General features: G+C 48.6%; 1 protein-coding gene across 1 annotated transcript in view; it reads left to right on the top strand.

The window, feature by feature from the left end:
• The window catches only part of Bma (SCY1-like protein bma), a 158,593-nt gene that overhangs the window by 96,633 nt on the left and 41,829 nt on the right, over positions 1-20,131 (top strand). Inside the window, exons 9-10 of the mRNA XM_077691753.1 lie at positions 16,027-16,152; positions 19,680-19,856. Of these exons, the coding sequence (XP_077547879.1) occupies positions 16,027-16,152; positions 19,680-19,856 (303 nt within the window). The remainder of the gene's footprint in view (positions 1-16,026; positions 16,153-19,679; positions 19,857-20,131) is intronic.

Below are 20,131 nucleotides of genomic sequence, written 5' to 3'. Positions count from 1 at the left end.
TCAGTTAACCGTCATGAAGCACGCACTCAAGCGTCGCTAGAAAAAAAAAATTGAATGCGCGTTAGCGGATTTCGTACGGTTCCTAACCAGAAAGGAACACTCCAAATGTTTACTTTTCCCGCAACGTGTCTGTAAATACATATTGTAATTGGTCTCTTATACAAAAATTTACGGGTGCTTTTTGTTGTTTTGTTTTGTTTTTTTTTTGTTTTCACTGGATTCTTTGGTGCCATAAAGAAAAGGGGTACGTTTCTTGGCATCCGGTTCTATTTGAGGTATAGCCAACAGAGCATTTTTAGGCAAGATAATGTAGACAGTTAAACTTCGTCATTACCAGAGGCTAAAGTGCCCTCCAAGCAGCTCTCGTAGTCCCTCAGAGAGCCACCTTCACCTCTTGTGGTTCACTCACCCACCGCATCGGCTCAGTGTCTAAGGTGTTTGGCCCTGAGTGCGATGGCGGGAGTTTTTCGCTTCCCGGCTCCCATGGCTGTTGTTCAGATGGAGGTGAAAAATAATGGATGCAGTTCCACTTAACACAACAACTGTCGGAATTGCGTAGCAGCGATTCGCCAGCATTTCCCCTGTGATGTTGTTGTGAGTACTTTGTATTTATCTTTTGTTTATTTGTGTTTCGTTTTCGTTTTTTCTGTGGTTTTCTTTTCCTTTCCTATGTTTTGCGTTTATTTTCGTGTGTGTTGCTTCTTTTCTTTTCTGTGTCTGCCTTGCCTTTTCTGCTGGTTTGTTTGAGCTTTCTGAACTTACACCGCACCGCAGGATTCGCTTTTCTTCGCTGTTGTCGAGCCTTGACTGCTGCCCGACGAATCTGTGTATTATCCTCTCTCTATTGACGCTTAGCGTCTGCCCCCCGTTGCCGCACAGGCGAATCGGCCCTCAGGCATCGCTGTTTTTCGCGAGCAAGCGCCCTCGATCACTCGAGCCGTGCCAACTGGACATACGAGGCCGCTAAATCACTCCGCAATTAAAATAAAATGAAAATTACGAGGAGCCCTATGCACTCTTTATGATATAATGATTGAAAAATCACTACTGCCCGATTCTCGAACGTGTCCCCTGGTCACTGTCACAGTCCTTTTCCACTTACATTCCTCCTCTCCGTTACTACGACTGCGCATACTCGCATTTGCATCGCCAAGCATAGAGAACATTAAACGCTGACCTAATTTGCTTCTCGCCTAATTGCTACTTCGGCAATGCCCAAATCGCCCATGTAAACCTCAGCGCATCCATAACATACATTTCCAAGCCGAATACCACAGCGCATCCGCTTGGTCACGCTTTCACATTAACGCTTTCGCTGGGCGAGCTTTCAGCGCCGGTTAAAAATCCTGAGGTGGTCCGAATTATTCTGCTTACCTCCACTAAGGCGTGCCTCCCAGCCAAGGTGCAACTTCGGTTAACAAATCTCAAATGAGAACTTTGGGACGTGTAGATCATAGTAATAAATTTTGTACGCCCCGCAGTAAGATTGATGCACAAAAAATAGAGGTTCCCGGAGGGGCGATGGGGGCGCGTGCTTGTAGCCTACTGCCAATACTGCCAGCACTCAATGTGCTCATTCAAGTGGTTCGAAATGCCATTAGGAAGGACAGAGACGTGGTTTCTCTCTTTATTCATCGTTCGGAGAAGTATTTGCTGGGGGAAAAAGACGATTTTGTGGGTATGGTGGTCCGCAGTGTGCCTCTTCGAGGGATTGCGAGCCGCACGCATTTAGCCCTGAAATCACGCTCCTGGACTGTCGTAAAAAAGGCGATCAAGGTTCCACTCTCCCAATTCGACGCCTTTCCATTTTAGCTGTTTTTTACTACATTTTTGGTAAAGCAACTGATTGCTTCATAAACTTCTTTTCTTATATTAGTCACACTACTACTGTTGCTGCAGGAAGTCGGCCCGGGAGAGTCATACTCTTCGGGCTCGTTGCATAGTCGCTGTGTCTGATGTTCATGCATAATGTACTTACACCTGTGGGTGTGCGGTAATTTACCGCTGGGCACCCCTGAGCTGGATTTATAAAGGCGTAACCAGCTTCATTCCCCAGCAAACTCCATTAAAAGCTCGTGTGGATTTTCTTTTCAATTGTATTTTTTTTGTCGCAGTACCGTATGGCTTTGTGCGTCCTACCAGTTCTATATCTACACAAAACTAGCGAGGTGTGTAGGCAGCAATACCAAGGTCGACACAGCACCATTTCGTTCATAAAAACAGTTCCGCCATCGGTCTTCACAACATGATCAACGACAGGGTTCTGCTTTTCGCGATGGTTCAATTCAAAAGATGTCAAGACCACGACCGACTTTATCCCTTTGCGACACGGCGTGTACGATTATGCACGCAACTATTAAGAGCACTTTTAGCAACTATTGGTAAACAACGCCTCTACCGGCGTCCGCGGTGTTTCGACGTCCGCACGAAGCGGGTAGGTCATACCGTGGTTCTATCATACGCGCTCTCCCGGCTGGATGCGCGGGAAACTGAAACGGACGGCTTTCAGGCCGTTCAATGTAATTATCGCGCGCTCAAGTATTGAAAGTGCTGTTTCTGGTTCGCCAAGCCATTAAAAGCGATAAAATCAATAAAAACGGAATATAAAATGTTGGTGTCAGTACTCCTTTAAACTCATTCTATATGCTTTGCAAGCCAGTGGGAATTGACCGCGCACCAACTGTTTCTTTCTCTTTTTAAATGCAGAGCATTTCTGTAACTCACATGTAGCGTCCGCCGTCCGTCCGCAACAGCTCAGCGCGCAGGTGTGCCCTCTCCCCCACTCCTCCTCTCCCGCATCACGCTACCCTCCTCGCTCTCAACAACAGGTCCGCACCCCTCACCTTACACTATACAAAAAAAAAATAATAGTTATCGGCGCCTGGTTTCGATCCCACGACCCTGTGGGCGGAACGCGAGGTACATGGTGCTCTTCCCACTGCGCCACAAAAGCGACACAGAATAAAAGGGTACGCACGCGCCTTATATCCTTGACTCATTCAAACTACGTCAAGAAGCTGCTGATACAACGCATTCACTACCACGAACTCCCCAAACACTAAACGTTAACGCAATACACCAACCCCCTATGCGACGCATTTACTCGAGTCCCCCTCGCGGGGAGATGGGCCCAATTTTTTCTTTTTGGAGCACTACATGAAATAGAGCGCGAAAAGTGCTTCTTGCATGTTTATTTTTTCTGTTCCGTGCTATTGAACAAACGCACTAAATATTGTTATTGTTTTGTTCTTTCGAATCTACGCGCGCTAACAATCGCGTGGAATCTATGTAACGCGTAATGACAGCGGTTAGCAGCTCTGGACAGTTTTGTGCGGTCAATATACGAGTGAGTGTGCGTTTGGTGGACGCCGGCCGGTTACGTGTTTTCGTCAGCCTCTATTTCGGGTTAAAAAACTATCATTTAAGCACACCGCCTATGCCACAGAAGGTGTACAATCTCGAAATTGTGTCTCGGCAAAGACTGCGCACAACGAGCCGATAGAAAGATGAAATATCAACGATGTCAGGCCGCGCAAACGCGCATACATAGGACAAAGGAGGATGAAATGTAGCAGCCGCCGCGGTGGCTCAGTGGCTGAGGCGTTGTGCTGTTGAGCACGAGGTTGCGAGTTCGATTCCCGGCTGCGGCGGCCGCTTTTCTGATGGAGGCGAAAAGCAAACACGCCCGTGTGTTTGAGATTTCGGCGCACGTTAAAGATCCCCAGGTGGTCAAAATGAATCCGGAGCCCTCCACTACGGCGCGCCTCAACGCCTGCGTTGCGTCGGCGCGTGAAACTCCACAGTCAATCAATCAAATAAATGCAGCGCCAGCCGGTGGCAGTGGCGTCTGTAAGAACAAAAAAAAAAACAAAACGAAGGATTCAAAAGCAAATTGGGCACGCGGAACCGGCGTGCGTGGGCAGGTCGCCATCTATAAAGCCGGTCGTGGTCAAGAGCGTGAAATGACAGCTGAATAATTACCCGGCAATAAGACAAAACAGTCGAGGAAACGGTAAGGCTCTTCCGCGTAGGCGTTGGCACGGCCACGTCAGGCGCCTCATCCGCGGCGACTAATTGCCGTGCGTTGTGAGCGCCCGTATTCATGCTCGACTGCTGGGACAAACGCGAACGCTCGCTGTCTCGGCGTTTCAGATTATACATAAATACACCCGCAGTAAGGAGAATCTCCGGACGGCGCACGCAATCCAGCGCAGACATACGAACGCGTGCGAACGTATCTGGGGGTGCTTTGGGAACAGCGCCGACCGTGATATGACGGCAGCGTTCAAACTTCCCGCATGCGGACCGGGGGCAGCGGGGATCAGTGCGCGGGCCGTCCAATTTATGCAACGATGCGTCGTTCAATTACGCCGCCACTGGCGCTCCGAAGCCAGCCAGCCGCCCTGCTCTTGCACAGCCATCTCCCTCCATCTCTCGCACGAGGCGCTTCCGTTTTTCTGGAGGCGAAGTCGACTTTTCGGGTGTAGTTCGGTAATTATGCGCCCTGTCCATTTATTTTTGTACTCGTTTGTAGAACTCAATGCTGTGTTCATTCGTTTCTTTTCCTTTCGTAATTCCGCAATGGATAGTAGACTTTGTACCTACAAGGACTGCAGGACCTACGCGGTAAGCAAAATAAGCAAATTACTTATGCTGACTCCGAGATATAATCTTGGGTGTACTTTCTACAGGTGAGAATAAACGAAACTTGCTAAAGGTAAAGTGGTCGTGCAGCAATACGGGGCACCGTTTTGTCCATAGCGTAACACTCCCGGTGGAAGCGACGTCACATCGTTGGACACCGACTACAACCGCTGTTTCGGACACCCACCTGTGACGTTTATACACCGGGTATGGCTTGTCTTTGAGATGCCTCATAGTTCAACCTCAACTTTTTGTGGAAACAACTAGACTGGCGCGTATAAGTCGGTCACTGTGTCGACAGAGGGAGAGAAAATAAATTTTTATTCAAATTAAGAGATGAGCTTGTAGTGAAGCTTCTAGGAGGCGTCCTTAGTCCAAGATGCCTTGAGCGCGGGCGGCATTGACAGCCCTTTGGGCCAGCCGAAGCTGGTCGTCCAGGCCGGTGCTTGCCAAGGCGCTCTCCCGGGCAGTAGAAGGTTTCAGGTTCGGGGAATCAGTGGAGATTGGCCACACCCGCCGACCACATGGAGTATCGTTCCTGGTTCTCCACAAAATAGGCATAGCGGGGTGTTTTGACGGTTAAAAAGGTGGCGCCGGATAGGATGGGGAAATGCATTTGTCTAGAGAGCGCAGAAATGACGTTCGCGTAAATGACGTTCGTGTCGAGGAGATGCTTGTCTCTACCGGGAAATGCGTGAATTATTCGCGCTATTTTCTTGTGAGACTCCGTTTTACACGCCACCGGATTAATGCGGTATGGAAGCAATTTCCATGCCTTGGAAGGGCTGAACTTACGCCTTACCCTGTCTTAAAGAGTTAGCCAGCTCTCTCGAGATAACTTGTTGGCCTATTCAGCTGCTTGTTTTGTGAGCTCTGTTACGCGTTTTCTGAGCTTCTTATTGAGACTTTGGCGCTTCCATCGCTTCAAGAGTATTCGCCGGACTTCCCACATGTGCAGGAAACGCGCGTCCATGCTGGGAGTCGATGAAGTTGTACGAATGTGTTTGGTGTGTAATTTAACATCTTGGTCCAATTGCTGGATCCACTCTTGCGCTCTCAAAATGTTATTCTCAGATCTCTGGCTGCGTTCTTCCCGAAATTCGGACCAATTCGTGAGCTTTGCAGTGCCCGTAGTAGTTTTTAATCTGTGCCTTGGATGGTGGTCGCTGGAATTGCGATGTTCACTTCCATAGTATTCTTGAAAGTTGGTCTAGGAGGCCTGTGGGATATTTCTGGTAAAGGTCAGGTCAGAGCTGGTATCCCTCGCGGTGCTCGTACCTAATCTGGTAGAGCCCTTGGGGTTTGTGAGGATCGTAAGCTCGACGTCCTCTATGAGTTTCTACGGCATCTTGCCTCGAAGATTGGAGTAGACGTAGCCCAAAGTTGATGGGCCGCGTTGAAGTCTGCGGCGATGAAAAGGTAACCTGCTCCATAACTGGTTTCATGGTTGCTTGAGGACATTTAGGCCGGAAGTAGATATTGAAATGGAATAGACGTCGTCCTTTCTGCTTGGGGCCTTTTGGCATAATTTCAAGCAGAATACCAATCGGTTTTGTTGCTGGAGAGGGTGGGATGTGCAGTCAGTTTTTTGTCTACGAGCGAATGGAGGCTCATGACCGGGACGGTGCTGTACGTGGTGTAACCTGGGAGGTGCGCCCTTGTGTTTGTTTCTGGTATTGCTGCAATGGAATGGGAGTCAGTGGATGAGGTGATACTTTGTGTAAGGGAACCGTACTTGATATTGAACCGACGACAATTCCACTGCCAACTTGGGCTCGTCGGGTTGTCTGGGTGGCGAGTATTACATTGCTGAAGTTGGAAAGCCATCTTGGTTACTGTAATGTAAGGAAGTAGATCTTGTGACATGTAGGGCATTGTATCCTCGGTGGGGACGACTGCTGTCTTCCTGGTGCTTTTGTGCTGCTTTAACACATTGATTTGCAAACTTTGCCAAAACCTACTGCTGTTGACCATTAATCTATGTATACAAAACTGCCCTTGCTGGGCTTCTATACGAGAAGCAAATTGCTCGAATTGCTGCTGTAGCTGGGTTTTTATGGCTTCAAATTGTTGCTGCATAGATTGTTGATGCGCGTGACTGCTGTCTTGAAAGTGTCTTCTACCTGTTGTATGATAGCTTGCTGAGAGGGGCAAGCATTTTGTTCGGATTTTGAGGTGGGTGTTGCTCAGTGAAATCAAGTTTGTCTCTCGACACAGTCGCATTAGGCTACTGTGTCGATAGACAAACTTGATTCGATTGAGCACGCGCGTTGAGCACGCCAGTCTGATTATCCCAGGCTGGCTCCGCTCGAGTCATATGGCTGAAACCGCCGAGGCTACAAAGAAGGTAGGCAAACCTCAAGTAGAAAGGAGAAGGAAAGTTAAGATCCAACCAATCTACTTTTGGCTGCGACTTCAACATAACCAGGCAAAACTCCCCTTCTTCTAACGTCGTAGTTTTGTTGATTGATTGTAGGGTTTAACGTGGCGACGCAACGCAGGCGATGAGGCACGCCGTAGTGGAGAGCTCCCGATTAATTTTGACCACCTGGTAATCTTTAACGTGCGCCGAAATCTCGTGCGCACAAGCGTTTTTGCTTTTCGCCTCCATAAGAAAAACGGCCGCCGCGGCCGGGAATAGAACCCGTGTCCTTGTGGTCAGCAGCACAACGCCTTAGCCCCTGAGCCACCACGTCGGGTGTCGTGGTTTTGTTATTGCATTGCATTTATTGCATACTGCAGACCTTCGCAGGTCCAAGCAGGTGGGCACGGCACAAGTAAAAAGTACATATACAGGCACTCAAGTCAGGGAGAAATGAAAAAGGAAAAGGAAAGAATTCGACACACAAGTACAGGTTTACAGACCCGAACAATACACAGTTAGCAAAACAACCAATGTGAATCTTTATACAGAGTCTTTTAGGAAGTTTCATTCTTCCACTGTTCGTGGAAAAAAAGAAAATTTAAATGCATCTGTCCGTGCAAAATAAGGTGTTAGGGTTCCGGGGTGATGGTGTCTCGTATGCCTTGTCGGTATGGGTGTCGGGTACTGTGTCGGGTCTAGTGCTGTTTGTCTCTGAAGAAGGTAGGAACGAAAATTAAGCCTAAATGTCTTCCGTCATGACTCAAGGAGTTCAATGCCATTAGCACTAATTAAATCAGAAGGTCAATCAGTGTGACGAAACTTACACGCCACCTGACATATATATATATATATATACCGTAAAAACCCGCGTATAATACGAACCCGCGTATAATACGAGGTGTAATTCGGGGACATCAAAATCAGAAAAAAAGTTTTCATCCGCATATAATGCGAGGTAAAGAGCACAGAAAACATTTATTTGCACTGCAGTTTCCGTTCAGTCATTGTCAGTTTTCGGTGGTACTATCTCCCGACGTCCGTTCAGTCATAGTCAGGTTCGCTGCCGCTGTCTCCTGAAGTCGCCTTGTCGGAAATGTCTTCCCCCAGAAAGTGGTCCTCAGTGCCATCAAGGGCGTTCGAGATGCCGCATTTCTTAAAAGAGCGACTGACGAGCTCCTCTGGGATGCTGGCCCACGCATCCGCGATCCAGCCACAAAGCACCGCTGGAGAAACCCGCGTCAGCCATTCGGTAGCTGTCACTTACGGGTCTCCTCACCTCATCCACTCTTGGTAGCAGGACTTGATGCAGTCTTTGAAAGTCTTGTTGATGCAAACGTCTGGCGGTTGCAGCTGGGATGTCATTCCTCCTGGAATGACAATGAGTTCGGTGCGGCGTTCGCGCTACAACTTCTTCACGGAATCGGCCAGGTGGCAGCGTTAGGCGTCCAACACGAGCACTGACGGGAATCCCCAACAGTGCTCCAGGCCGCCGACACCGCACAGACTTTATCCAGTCATGCACCAGTTCCTTTCTCCACCCACGAATGCTGCCTTCGGTGACGCCGAACTGCCGTCCTGCGGCGCAATTCCTGATGGTCTCGGCGCATAAAATAACATTTCTTTTAATTGCAGCCGAATACTGTTTTGGTGCACCCAACATCGCGATAGACTTGCGGTGAACGTGCCGAGATCCTTCGCGTGGTCAAAACAATCAAAATGGCGCCGGCTGAGAGAAGCAGCAGCCAGCTAACGCCACCGCAAGATGGCGCACCCTCCGCTGAAACCGAAAGTGCAAATTTTAGGCTGAAAGCTTTGGGATCCACATATAATACGAGGCCCAAATTTTAGATAGTAAAATTTGGGAAAAAACCTCGTATTATACGCGGGTTTTTACATATATATATATAGACCTGTATATATACCTGACAGCTTTTCTTTGGATTCGTTCTAGTTTATTGAGGTTTTTCTGTGTGAACGGGTCTCATATTACGCATGCATATTTTAACTTTGGTCGGATTATTGATTTATACGCCAGGAGTTCGACATCTTAAGGAGCGTTTTTTAATTTGTGTCGTAAGAAAGACAGTTTACGGAAGGCGGAAGCGGAAATATTGTCAATATGTTGATTCCAAGTGTTACTCCTAAATATTTGAAGTCAGAAACGTGCTGTACAGGTGACTCATTTAGTGTATAAGTGTACTGAAGTGGATTCTTCTTCCGGGTTATACGCATTTGTACAGTTTTATCTAAGTTCAAAGCCATTCCCCTGCGATTGCACCATTGAAAAACATTAAACAAACTGTCATTAAGGTCATGTGGATTTTCAGGGCAAGTAATTTCCCTATACAAAACACAATCGTCTCCGAACAGGCGAATTTGCACAGATGAACATACGACACTTACAATGTCATTTATATACAGCAGGAACAGCAGGGGTCCCAAGACACCCCCTTGCGGTACTCCGGAGGCGACAGGAAGGCAGTCCGATCGTTGATCCCCGATTTCAACGTACTGAATTCGTTTTTTTTTAATAATCAATAACCCAGAAAACCAAGATGCGAGGAAGACCAATATTGTTTAATTTTAGTATTAGTCTGTCATAAAGAACCTTGTCAAACGCTTTGCTAAAATCCAAGAATATCACATCAATTTGACCGTTTTTATCTACAGTTGATGCAAAGGAATGAGTTATAGTGAGCAGTTGAGTCACAGTGGAAAACCACTTTCAGAAACCATGTTGAGAATCAGTTAAGACAGCATTATTTTCAAGATATTCGGTGATGTGATTTGTTATGCTCCATTGGACCTTTAAGGACTGCCATTGCACTTTTTAATGAGTCCAGAGTTTAAAGTAGCCGGCTCCTCTTTTGGTCTTTTGGTCTGAGCTAATCTATCCAAAAAATAATTATTTTTCTCTCTCTCTCTCTCTCTCTCTCTCTCTCTCTCTCTCTCTCTCTCTCTCTCTCTCTCTCTCTCTCTAATCAGCCAGTGATGATGCCAGCTCGCATAAGGGGCTCAAAGGAGCACTCTTCGCTTTTCAGTTAAACTCTACTGCGTTCGCATTCACAACTGAGAAGACGTGCTTAGGTGCCCTCGGTGTTTTTTTTAATCTTGTTGGAACATCTCATTATGGTTGGCGGTGGAATATTGACCAGTGCCCCTCCCAACATCCGTCTGCATGTTCATAGCTGCCCGGCTAAAAACTTTCTGCGCAAGCCCCACACCCTCAACGACGCGTGACTCAGTGACACATCTGACACGCTATCAGTTACATGTTTATATTTACCTGAACGCCTTTGTCGCGTGTACAAACCTGCTTTGTCGTGCTGCTGTGCTGTCGGAGAAAGCGCTCACGTTGGAATCGTCCTCACTGCATTGTTTGCATTAATCTCGTTATTCCCTTCGTTTCCTAGTGGAATAAACAGATTTAGTTAGCATATGGTCACTCTCTTCCGATCGGAGTGAACTCACACGCAAGAAGCTGTCCATTCACTCACCACGACGAAAGTGGTCAACGCAGCACCCGATTTCAGCATTACTCAAAATCATACTCCGGGCACCTCTTCCTGACTACGGGACGTTGTTTCGAAAGGTACTAACTTTGTCTTGCTTTTGATATCATGAGGTATGTCAATTTACCGTGACGTGGGTTTTGTGTAACCCGCTCCGAAATTTTCCAGACACGATTTGTCATGGGAGTGATACCGCGGCGCCAGGGGTGATGGGTCTAGTTTGTGCCTCAATTACAGCGGGAGTTCAACGGAGCTGTGGAGGGGGTATTATAATTTACTGCGGAGACGTCACGCGACACGTTTCGGAAAAGAATTATCAGGTTGGCTCTGTCTTTTCGCGTGCTCTGCTGCCACTTTTTCCGCCCTCGACGACTTCGCGTTGATGTCAAACAAATATTTGTTAGTTTACCACTTGGGCTTCTGGGAAAAATCACCATTTGTTCAATAAATGTTGCATCTCGCTTGTGCATCATGTGGCGTGGCATTCAGAACTGTCAATGTGGACAGTTAATAATTAAGAGAGCCGTTAATTCTCTTAATGTCTTACCATATATTTGTCCTATATTTGGGAGCGTAAGCGCTTGAATAAATCAGTTGTCAGTTGCGCTCGTCCTGTTGTCTCCTCCTTCTGTCGTCCTTCCGCGCAATACTCATAGCTTTTCAACTAGTAACCATCATACAAAATCGATCATGTCTGCACTCTCTGGATGCTGTATGGTCTAGGCAAGCATGGGGAACCATCATACGCCGCGTACACCTCGACGACTGCCTGCACAAGGTGTGCCGAGTGACCTCCCTCTCTGTGAGACTTGTAGGGCTCTTGAGGACATCAATTACGCACTATGTGCGTGTCCTCACTACGCTACGCGCCGAGCCTCTCCGTGAAGATGATGCGTCCGCGTGCAGACGCACGTCTCCGCGACGTCCTCGTGCCGTCGAACTCGGGCGCCGCTGCGACACGGGCTACAAGGGCCTCATGGTTGTTGCTTCGCATATGCGGCTTTGATTACATTCTCTGAATGTCTTACCGTAATTATACTTTTTGAGTGAATTAAGTAGGCGTGCCTGCGTGTGTTAATGTTTCATTGATCTTCTCTGTGTTTGGGTGAGCCACTTATTTTCGCTCGTTTGTTTTAAACCTTATGCTCGGGGCTGGGCTGACATCTCTATATGATAAAGATGCATCCCTCAATCCCTCCCTTACTCCCTCAAAAATGAAAGCGTCCTGCTTCAATAAATTTTCGTTTAAGGTTTAACGCGCTGAAGTTTCACTTACGTTAGGAAGCTGGCAGCAGCGGTTACAGCGGCATTATTTCTATAACTTTAGTGCTCTCGCACTCACAAGCGTGTTTTCACCTCCATTCGAAATGCAGCAGTTATGTCGTGATTCGGGCCCGTGATGTCGACAGCGTAACTCTTCAACCTTTGCGTTGCCGCGCGGGTGGAAATGAAAACTTTTTTGGGCTCTTTATTTTATACAGCTGGAGATAGGCGGTAACGAAGGACTACACGCCCTCCATGCCACAATACAGCACCGCAGTCCACTCTTTGCAAAGCCCACCCACATGCTCTCACCACAAGGCATCTCCAAGTGGACAGAGCGAAATCAGACGCGTCTCCAAATCGTTGCGCAGCATCCTCCTTCTCCTAGTGGCTTGAAGGGGGGGGGGGGGGGGGGGAGTCATTAGAGCAGAGGGAGAGGCTGCCTCGGGACGACCGGGAGATATTATGGACTTGGAATAACCCCCGACGCCCCGGGGCCACACCATCATTCCCCCTTGTTACAGTTCGTGAGCGTCCTAAAGCGGCCGCTCCTTACGAACGCACACACGCGCAATTTGTACCCGGAGGCTACGATTCTCGGCGGATCGCAAGGCGAAGGGTGCGTAAGGGATCCGACAAAGCGCTTCTATACGAACCTCGTGTCGCTTGTCTGGCCGAGCCCGAAGGAAGGAGTCACGGTCGCCGGCACGCCGTAATCCCGGAGCAGTCGAGTGGCGGGCTCTGCCAGCGAGAGAGTTTCTAATTGAAGTGGAGCGGGTCGGAAGCCTGTACGACGCCTGCGTGTGTGCGTCCTCTCGACTGCGCTGAGAGTCACTCGTCCGGGAGGCCAGCGTGAGACGTCTTCTTCGAGAGTGCGGCCTCCTCGCTCTCCGGGCAGTATTATGGAAGCAGCTTTGTAAGTGCTCTCCGTCCGCTTAGCAAATGGCTGGGCCGAGCGTGCTTTGTACCGTTAGGGAATTGTTTTTTCCTGGCGAGTAATCTTTAAACACTATGCCAATGGGAGAAAAAATCACCAGCGTCAATTAATTGTATTAAGAGCGCCGCTCTTTAGCTAATAGTAATTTTTTGTGCCCGCGGTTAAAAATACCAAGAAAATGCCGAGCGCTCGTGTGTACGTGCCTCGCAGTGACGGCCCAGCGTCATTGGCGCACGTTTGCAAGCCAAGGATACCCACTAAGGAGATTGGACAAGATTAAAAAAAAAAAAAACTCGAGCATTCGCCGTAATCGTGGCAACACTTGCTCGGAACGAGAAAGACACGTGATAGCGTACGCCCCTCCAGGGTAATGTCCAATGATTATCCCTTCCAAAGAAATGAGGGAAGCTCACACGTACAGCAACACTGATGCAGTAAAGGTCGTTCCGGCGGCGAAGACGCAAATATGATGCAATAGTGGACTTAAACCATCGTGGTGGTTTGTGAAGGTTGCGTACAGCTTCGCAACCTGCAAGTCTTGCGCGTTAATGTGAGCCTCCTTCCTTTTTTTGCCATACCCGTTCTTCAGACATATAGTAGCGTTTCTAAAGCCAATATGACAAAGCTACTAATTTCGGATGTCGCATTTATACTGCTGCTCTGTGTGGCAACCTGGATTTAGTTTCTGCACAAAGGGTGCTATAAGAATACTAAAAAAACAGAACTAAAAGCATTTTTGGGGCTTTGCTATACAATTGGGAATCAAAAAGATTAGGTTCTCCCTAAAAAAACCTTTTCCCACAAGTACACATGGTGTCAGAAAAAGGGAAATAAGCCACCCTCTCTGAACAATTTAACCTGCAAGCAGATGCCTCCTAATAATTTGTATTATACTATTAGTGCAAACAGTTGTGTTATACTTTTAGTGAAAAAGCAATATTAGCTTACCATTGCCTCGGCGCGGTAGCCTGTCTTGTAAAGAATGTTTTGTGAAGCCTGTTTTATGAGGCCTCCCGTGTCGTCCAGTTTAAAACTCGCTTTCGCAAAGGATGATGAGCAGCAGAGGCGAAGGCGTGATTTTGAGGGTCTCCTGGCTCCCTGTAGCGGCTGCTGTGACAAAAACAGAAATACATCGCCGTCCGCTGTGAGACACGGCCACGTTGTATCGTCGCCTCATGTCGACCTTGCATAGTACCGTGAGGTGCGCTACTCCAGTGCGTACGGTACCGCGACAGGTTGGCTTACCCTTGCAACGCGTATATGCTCCAGTCGTAGCGGTTTAGGCCTCGTTAAAAACATACTCGTACTAGAAAAAAATATCACATTGTGGATATGTATAACCCGTCAGTTGACAAACACCGGGGCCTTTCTTGAGATTCTAGGAAACGGTATAAGATTAGGAGTAGGGCAAGTGTCTGCGTCTTGAAATATGGGCGCACTCAGATAAATATTGTGCGCACTGACGTCTTGAGACAACAGCAACATAAGGGAAATAAAAAAACCGCGCGATAATACAATTCTGTGAGTCGTAAAGAGACAGCAAAGGTCGTACGTATTCCGAAAAAAATTAAAGCCGTTCCACTCAATATGAAAGCTGTCGGAAGTGCAGAGCAGTGATTCGCCATAATGGGCTTTACCACCGTTATCCGCTTACTGCTATCACCCCATGCGATTCAAATTTCCCGCCTTCGCAGTGCTCGCGCGCCCCCTGCCTGAAACTGCACCAGCAGGAGTTCTGTTATCTTTGTGCCTTTTCTCCGCGCACGTGCCGGCGTTGCACTGCCACATTTTGCGTTTACTATCGTAAAAACCAACCCAACGGGCGTCCTTAAACTAAAGGAACGCGGGCGCTGCCGGTTAACTACGTATATATTTCCTCAAATGTACCTATAGTTTTCTTTGCGCTAAACAGCGGGGAGATGTATGACAAGCGCCAGCGTTTCACGAGTTTCGAACGCTTATGACCATATAAACCGATTGGCTTCGGATGCCTCTGGGGTACGCCGTGAACAACAGCGTTACCCCGGGACGCCGCCTTGGTGTTCTGTATACTTGGGTCTAGCGAGCGAGCTAGGACGACAAGGCGAGCCCTTAAAGTGCTCTGCGCAAAACGCCTCATGCAGCCTCTAATTTTCTAATGCGTTTCGCCTCAACTTGATTCAGGTTTCACCGGACCCAACTATGCATGAAGAGCAGACGTGATTTCGCCGAGCTTAGACGGAACGTTTAGGTGCGGTTGAGACTGAATGCCGAATGAAATCGTGAAATTCACGTTTTAGAGCGAAATCTCTACTACGCTACATCTTTCAAGGTCATTCCTCGCGTCGCAGGTACCTTTAGCAATCAGCGCGCGAGCTTCCCCTTTCCTTCGTATCGCTTCGCTTGCCCGGAGCTTTGCCACGGCGGTATCAAGTGGTTGGGCGAGGGTGGAACCGCTGCTTCACCTGACATTTTTTTCCCCCAGAGGTGGCCGCGGTGCCGTCTCTGCGTGCCCCGTACAGGCGGGTTTAACGAATGATATATGAAAGCGCTGAGTCTGCGGGAAGCGTAGTTTAGGCTGAAGACATTTAAATGATAACCGGCACTGTGGGACGAGTCTTCTTAAGTCATTAATTCTAATTTTAATTTGAATACATCACTGTGTCGTATCATACATTCAATAAGCTCTGAGCCGAGCGCGATGAATTTCTGCTCACGCTTGCCTCGGGGAACAGCGACCCGGCATAGAATCCACGGACATGGTAATTACAGATATCACTTTGACTTACAGAACGTTCGAAAACTTTCTCACTTCCACCCGTAAAGATTGGCTGGTACACAGTCGTTACGCCTAAATGACCAGGGTGTCCGTTCGCACTGAGGACTGTGCATGAGTGCAGTACAGTACGCATTAACGTCACATATTCTTGCCTATCCGAGTAAGCACAGGTTATAAGCCATTGTTAGAAAGTTTTTGCGCGAAATAACATCCCGCTTGGCGACGCTGGTCGGTGACCCACACCTGGCGGGTATACATACCCAAGGCTGCAGTCTGCAGTCGCATCAGAAATGTTTCTACTCATGAACCGCATAAGTCCCACGTTGTGTGTGGAAACCTTTACTATCACGCCTAAATAATAATCTCCAACTCGTGCAAATCGGAAATCTCAGCCGTGAACATGGCCTAGCCGTCACAAAAGTAGGCTGACCAGAACGACCCACCACAGCTTTCGGCTTTCGGGGGCGACTCATCCGAAGACAAAACACATATGCTGTGCTGAAACTGGTCGCCAGGATAAGAACATATGTTCTTTTCATGGACGCAGATCAAGTACTTCATGGACCCCGCAGTGCACGGCCTCCAGTATCTGGACGTGATTCAGATGAAGGACTCGACGCACAAGTCTCACTTTTACCACAATCTGAAGACGGCGCTACCAAACATACCCAAGGTAAGATTTTTAAATGCAGAGCATTTCAGTAACTCACGATGTTACCCGAGTTGACGTCCGTAGTCGTAGTCCGCACCCCTCCCCCTACACTATATAAAAAATAATACTATCCGGCGCCTGGTTTCGATTCCTCGACCCTGCGGGCGGAACGCAATGTACATGGTGCTCTACCCACTGCGCCACAAAGCCGACACAGAATGGGAGGCTACGAACGCGCCTTATATACTTGACTCATTCAAACTACGTCAACAAGCTGCTGATACAACGCATTCACTACCACCAACTCCCCAAACACTAAACGTTAACGCAATACACCCACCCCCTATGCGACGCATTTACTCGAGTCCCCCTCGCGGGGAGATGGACCCATTTTTTTTCTCTCTCTCTAGCTAGTCTGCGGTTTGCAATTTTAGTTGTCTGCCGCAAAGTGCAAAGTTGTACTCTCCTCGCAATGTTGTGGACGCTGGCCTGTATTCAAGCAACGACCGAGGGTTCTAATTCCAGATATCTGATTTACTTTGCCCACCTTGATCAGGTAGGTTGAAGGAATTAACAGTGCACGTAGACGAGAACACTCAAGAAATAAAAGGCAGACAAAGCTCTTTGTCGTGTCTTTCCCCTCTTGGTTGTCCACGTGAAGTGTGCTGTTAACCCCTTCAAGAGGCCTCGCCAACTCTCCCACCCAGCCATCCTCGTGATCAGGTGGACCGAGACAAATAGCGGCGTGCGCAGCTTGACGAGTTCCCGGTCGTACAGTGCAGGCCGGCAGCGTGGGGAAGGTACAATACAGGCATAAGTCTCGAACAGCGCATAAAAAAGTGATACGCATGCATCACAAGCATAGACATTAGCGCCAGTAATAACAGTGCACAACCTTAAGAAGGCTGGGATTAACGAGGAGGACAAAACACAAGGCTTTCTCGTGGATCTAAAAAATTAAAAAAAAATTAAAAGAAAAACAACAAAAAAATTATTTCTTTTGCAGTGCGCAGCCAGAAGTGGCGAAGACCGGAGATGCCGAGCGGAACTCGTTCCGCTCCCTGCTATCAGACGACGCTCGCTTTCCTAGCGCAACTCGCAACCGCAGCGCCGCGGTGGCGAGAGTCGCGGCCGGCCGCCTTCTCTCCACGGCCGCGGCGGGGAGATACGGAACTGAAACTAAAGCGTGGCAAACTGTTCGCATGGCGACGCAGTGAAACATCCCCCTCGCGAGGGGCACGATCAAATGCAGAGCATTTCCGGGGGCGCACGACGTTAAGTAGTTTGCGTTACGTTAATGTTGTTGCACTTATGGCAACTGCTGACGAGAGAGCGCTCGTCAGCAGTAAAATTGGCAGCCTCGGCGCACGTTGAGTCCGAGAGAGGGGAGAGAGTGTCCTTGAAACGTGCCTGGGCGCGCTATCGAATGTTGATCGCGCCGATAGCGAAACGTCTGAGCCGGACATGTCGAGTCGAGCGATGCGGACTACTACGGACACCTAGAACGGGTGACATCGTGAGTTAAAGAAATGCTGTGCATTTAAAACAAACAAAGACACAGGAAGATTGGCTTGCGATTACAATACTCCATAATGCGATATTGGGGCGCAGCAGCAGTGCGTTGAGGTAGCATTCACTCGTGGGCTCTCCCGATGGAAGCGATTATTAGCCTCTGCGTCGGCGGCGCCAAGTGTGTCTCAGGAAGGAACCGTGAACTGCGTCCTAAAGGAACCATGAAGACAGAACCCAAGTTTGTGTTATTCAAAAGATTTCGTGTTTTATAGGGCCCCCAGCGCTTGTCCGAATGCAAACGATGCTTTATTCACAGAGAAATTAATTAATTTAAGTTAACATCTTGATTTTCCCGCTTAATCGCGCGTTTTCGTGGTCTGAATGACATCACAGGGACTTGTTTACAGTTAGTTAAGCTAGATGGCGCCACCACACCGTGGCAAGACCTTAGTGGCAAGCCGTTTTCCGCCTTTGGTTTGTTTGTGAACGTATTTGTACCTGGCTTGTTTTGTTCATGGAGACAATCGTTTCGTGAAACATGGTGCTCGCTCGACAAATACGGTCACGTAAGACATCGTCGCTTGCGTCACCAGTGTCGTCTGAAACAACCCCAAAGCCCCGCAGTCCTGTACAGCTAAACCAAGCATAGTGCGCGCAGTACCAACAGCAGTACGCATCGGTACTTCTATGTTTACATGTGCTTTCGTAGCTTCCACTGTTTGTACAACCATTCTTAGGGCTTGAATGGAAAGCGCTTGAACTTTGACTAGTAAACAAGGACGAGTAAAGCCCGTACTACATGGAGCGATTTCGCCTGCGAATTCGCTGATGCGGCGCCGCTCGTGCGGCAAAACCACCTTTTTTCGTTGCTGCGGCAAAGTGCCAAACATTTGAAGCGGTCGAGCAAACGCCGCTCGTGCGGCGTGCGCGGCGTAGAGGGGCCGGACCTGCGGCCAATAGGAGCACAGCTCGGCACCACTTGCACGCTTGGAAACCAGATGGCGTTGCTTGTATGAGCGCGACAAACGCGCGGGCACACCAAAACGTTTGTCTTCTCTGCTGTGTGTGCGTATATTGATAAAGAATTGGCGATTCTTAAATAAAACCGCAAATAAACTTATATTTACCACAAACCAGGCAGAAACAACTAGCCAAGAAAGTAAAATAAAACCACCCTTGTTAAAATCACAACCTTTGCTGGTGGCAAACTTAATTCAGTCTGCAAACAAGGCACATCTCAAATGCGGAAATCGCGGCGTTCGCAGGCCCCATGTAGACGACAATTCCAGGCATTGCGAACTTCGCAAGTGCGAATGTTCGTTCCAGCGGATTCGCAGGCGAAATTCGCTCCATGTAGAACGGGCTTAAGACTACAACACAGGACGAAGCGCAACCTGCAGATGCCCTCTTAACGTTAATTCTTAGGGCTTTAAAAAAGAATGTGCCCTAAATTTAAGCGCAAATAGCTCGTTCGGCAAGCTTATAAGCTCTGCCTAATTTGCGTTTGCTTTTGCCGCCCTCCGCCAATTGCAGAGCTGTCTGGTATGACATCATAGGTTCTGTTGCGGGAAATGAGCTGGTGGGTCGCATGGCCATTCCCTCTTTTCCTAATTATGCAGCTAATTTAGGCGAAGTTTGCGTTAAAAGTGGTGTCAGTATGATTCTAACGAGGCAATCTTTTGAATGAACCAAACTTGTGTTTTCTCTCCATGGCTCCTTTAAGCGAACGCACATTATAGTCACGCACACGCCCCCCCCCCCCCCCCCTCATGTTTTCGCCAAGTGTCGCGCCGTCGAGCGCCTCGTGCGGACACCGCATATTGCCCCCTCTTCTCCCCCTACACACTTTCGGAGAGCGCTGGCTCGCGCCGCCACGGCGAACCGCCATCCCCTCCCAATTTCGCGACACTATCCTTCTTTGCTTTCTTTCATCGTTCGCTTTTTATTTCACTCGTCGGTCCAGGGTTGCAGATTGACTCGTGCATATTAGCACTTCCGCTGCCAACGAAGCTATCCCTGCGACTTTCTTTCTTCAGAAACTATGGTGGCAGCACGTGCTTCCGTCGCTCAAGATGGAGCTGCAGTCGCCCGAGGTGCTGGCGGCGGCTCTGCAGCCTCTGCTGTTCATCATTGAGGAGAGTACGGTGGACGAATACCAAACCATCATCTTGCCCATCTTCCGCAGCGTCTTCGGCATGCCAAAATCTGTGCAGGTAGGCGCGCAATTCTGCTCCCGTCTTCCTACGGGGTATCTCTTTAGTAGACCCACAGCTCCTTGAGGTACAGCGAAGTCATTCGCCGCTTACTTTGCCATACTTGTGTTCGGGGACAGAGATGGTTGTTTTCCTAAACTAATGCGTCAGAGGCTTTGACGGGTTTTGCTATGTCTCGCACATCTACAAGAAGGAAAGAATATGCCGTGCCTTTGCATTTTTGTGCCCGCCTCCTTGGCACAGTGGCCAAAGCCCGCTAAGCACTTAGACATGTT

The sequence above is a fragment of the Haemaphysalis longicornis genome, unplaced genomic scaffold (genome assembly GCF_048455015.1).
Source record: "Haemaphysalis longicornis isolate Haplotype H1 unplaced genomic scaffold, Haemaphysalis longicornis Haplotype H1 scaffold_10, whole genome shotgun sequence".
Lineage (NCBI taxonomy): Eukaryota > Metazoa > Arthropoda > Arachnida > Ixodida > Ixodidae > Haemaphysalis > Haemaphysalis longicornis.
This window is presented reverse-complemented; position numbering and strand designations above follow the sequence as displayed.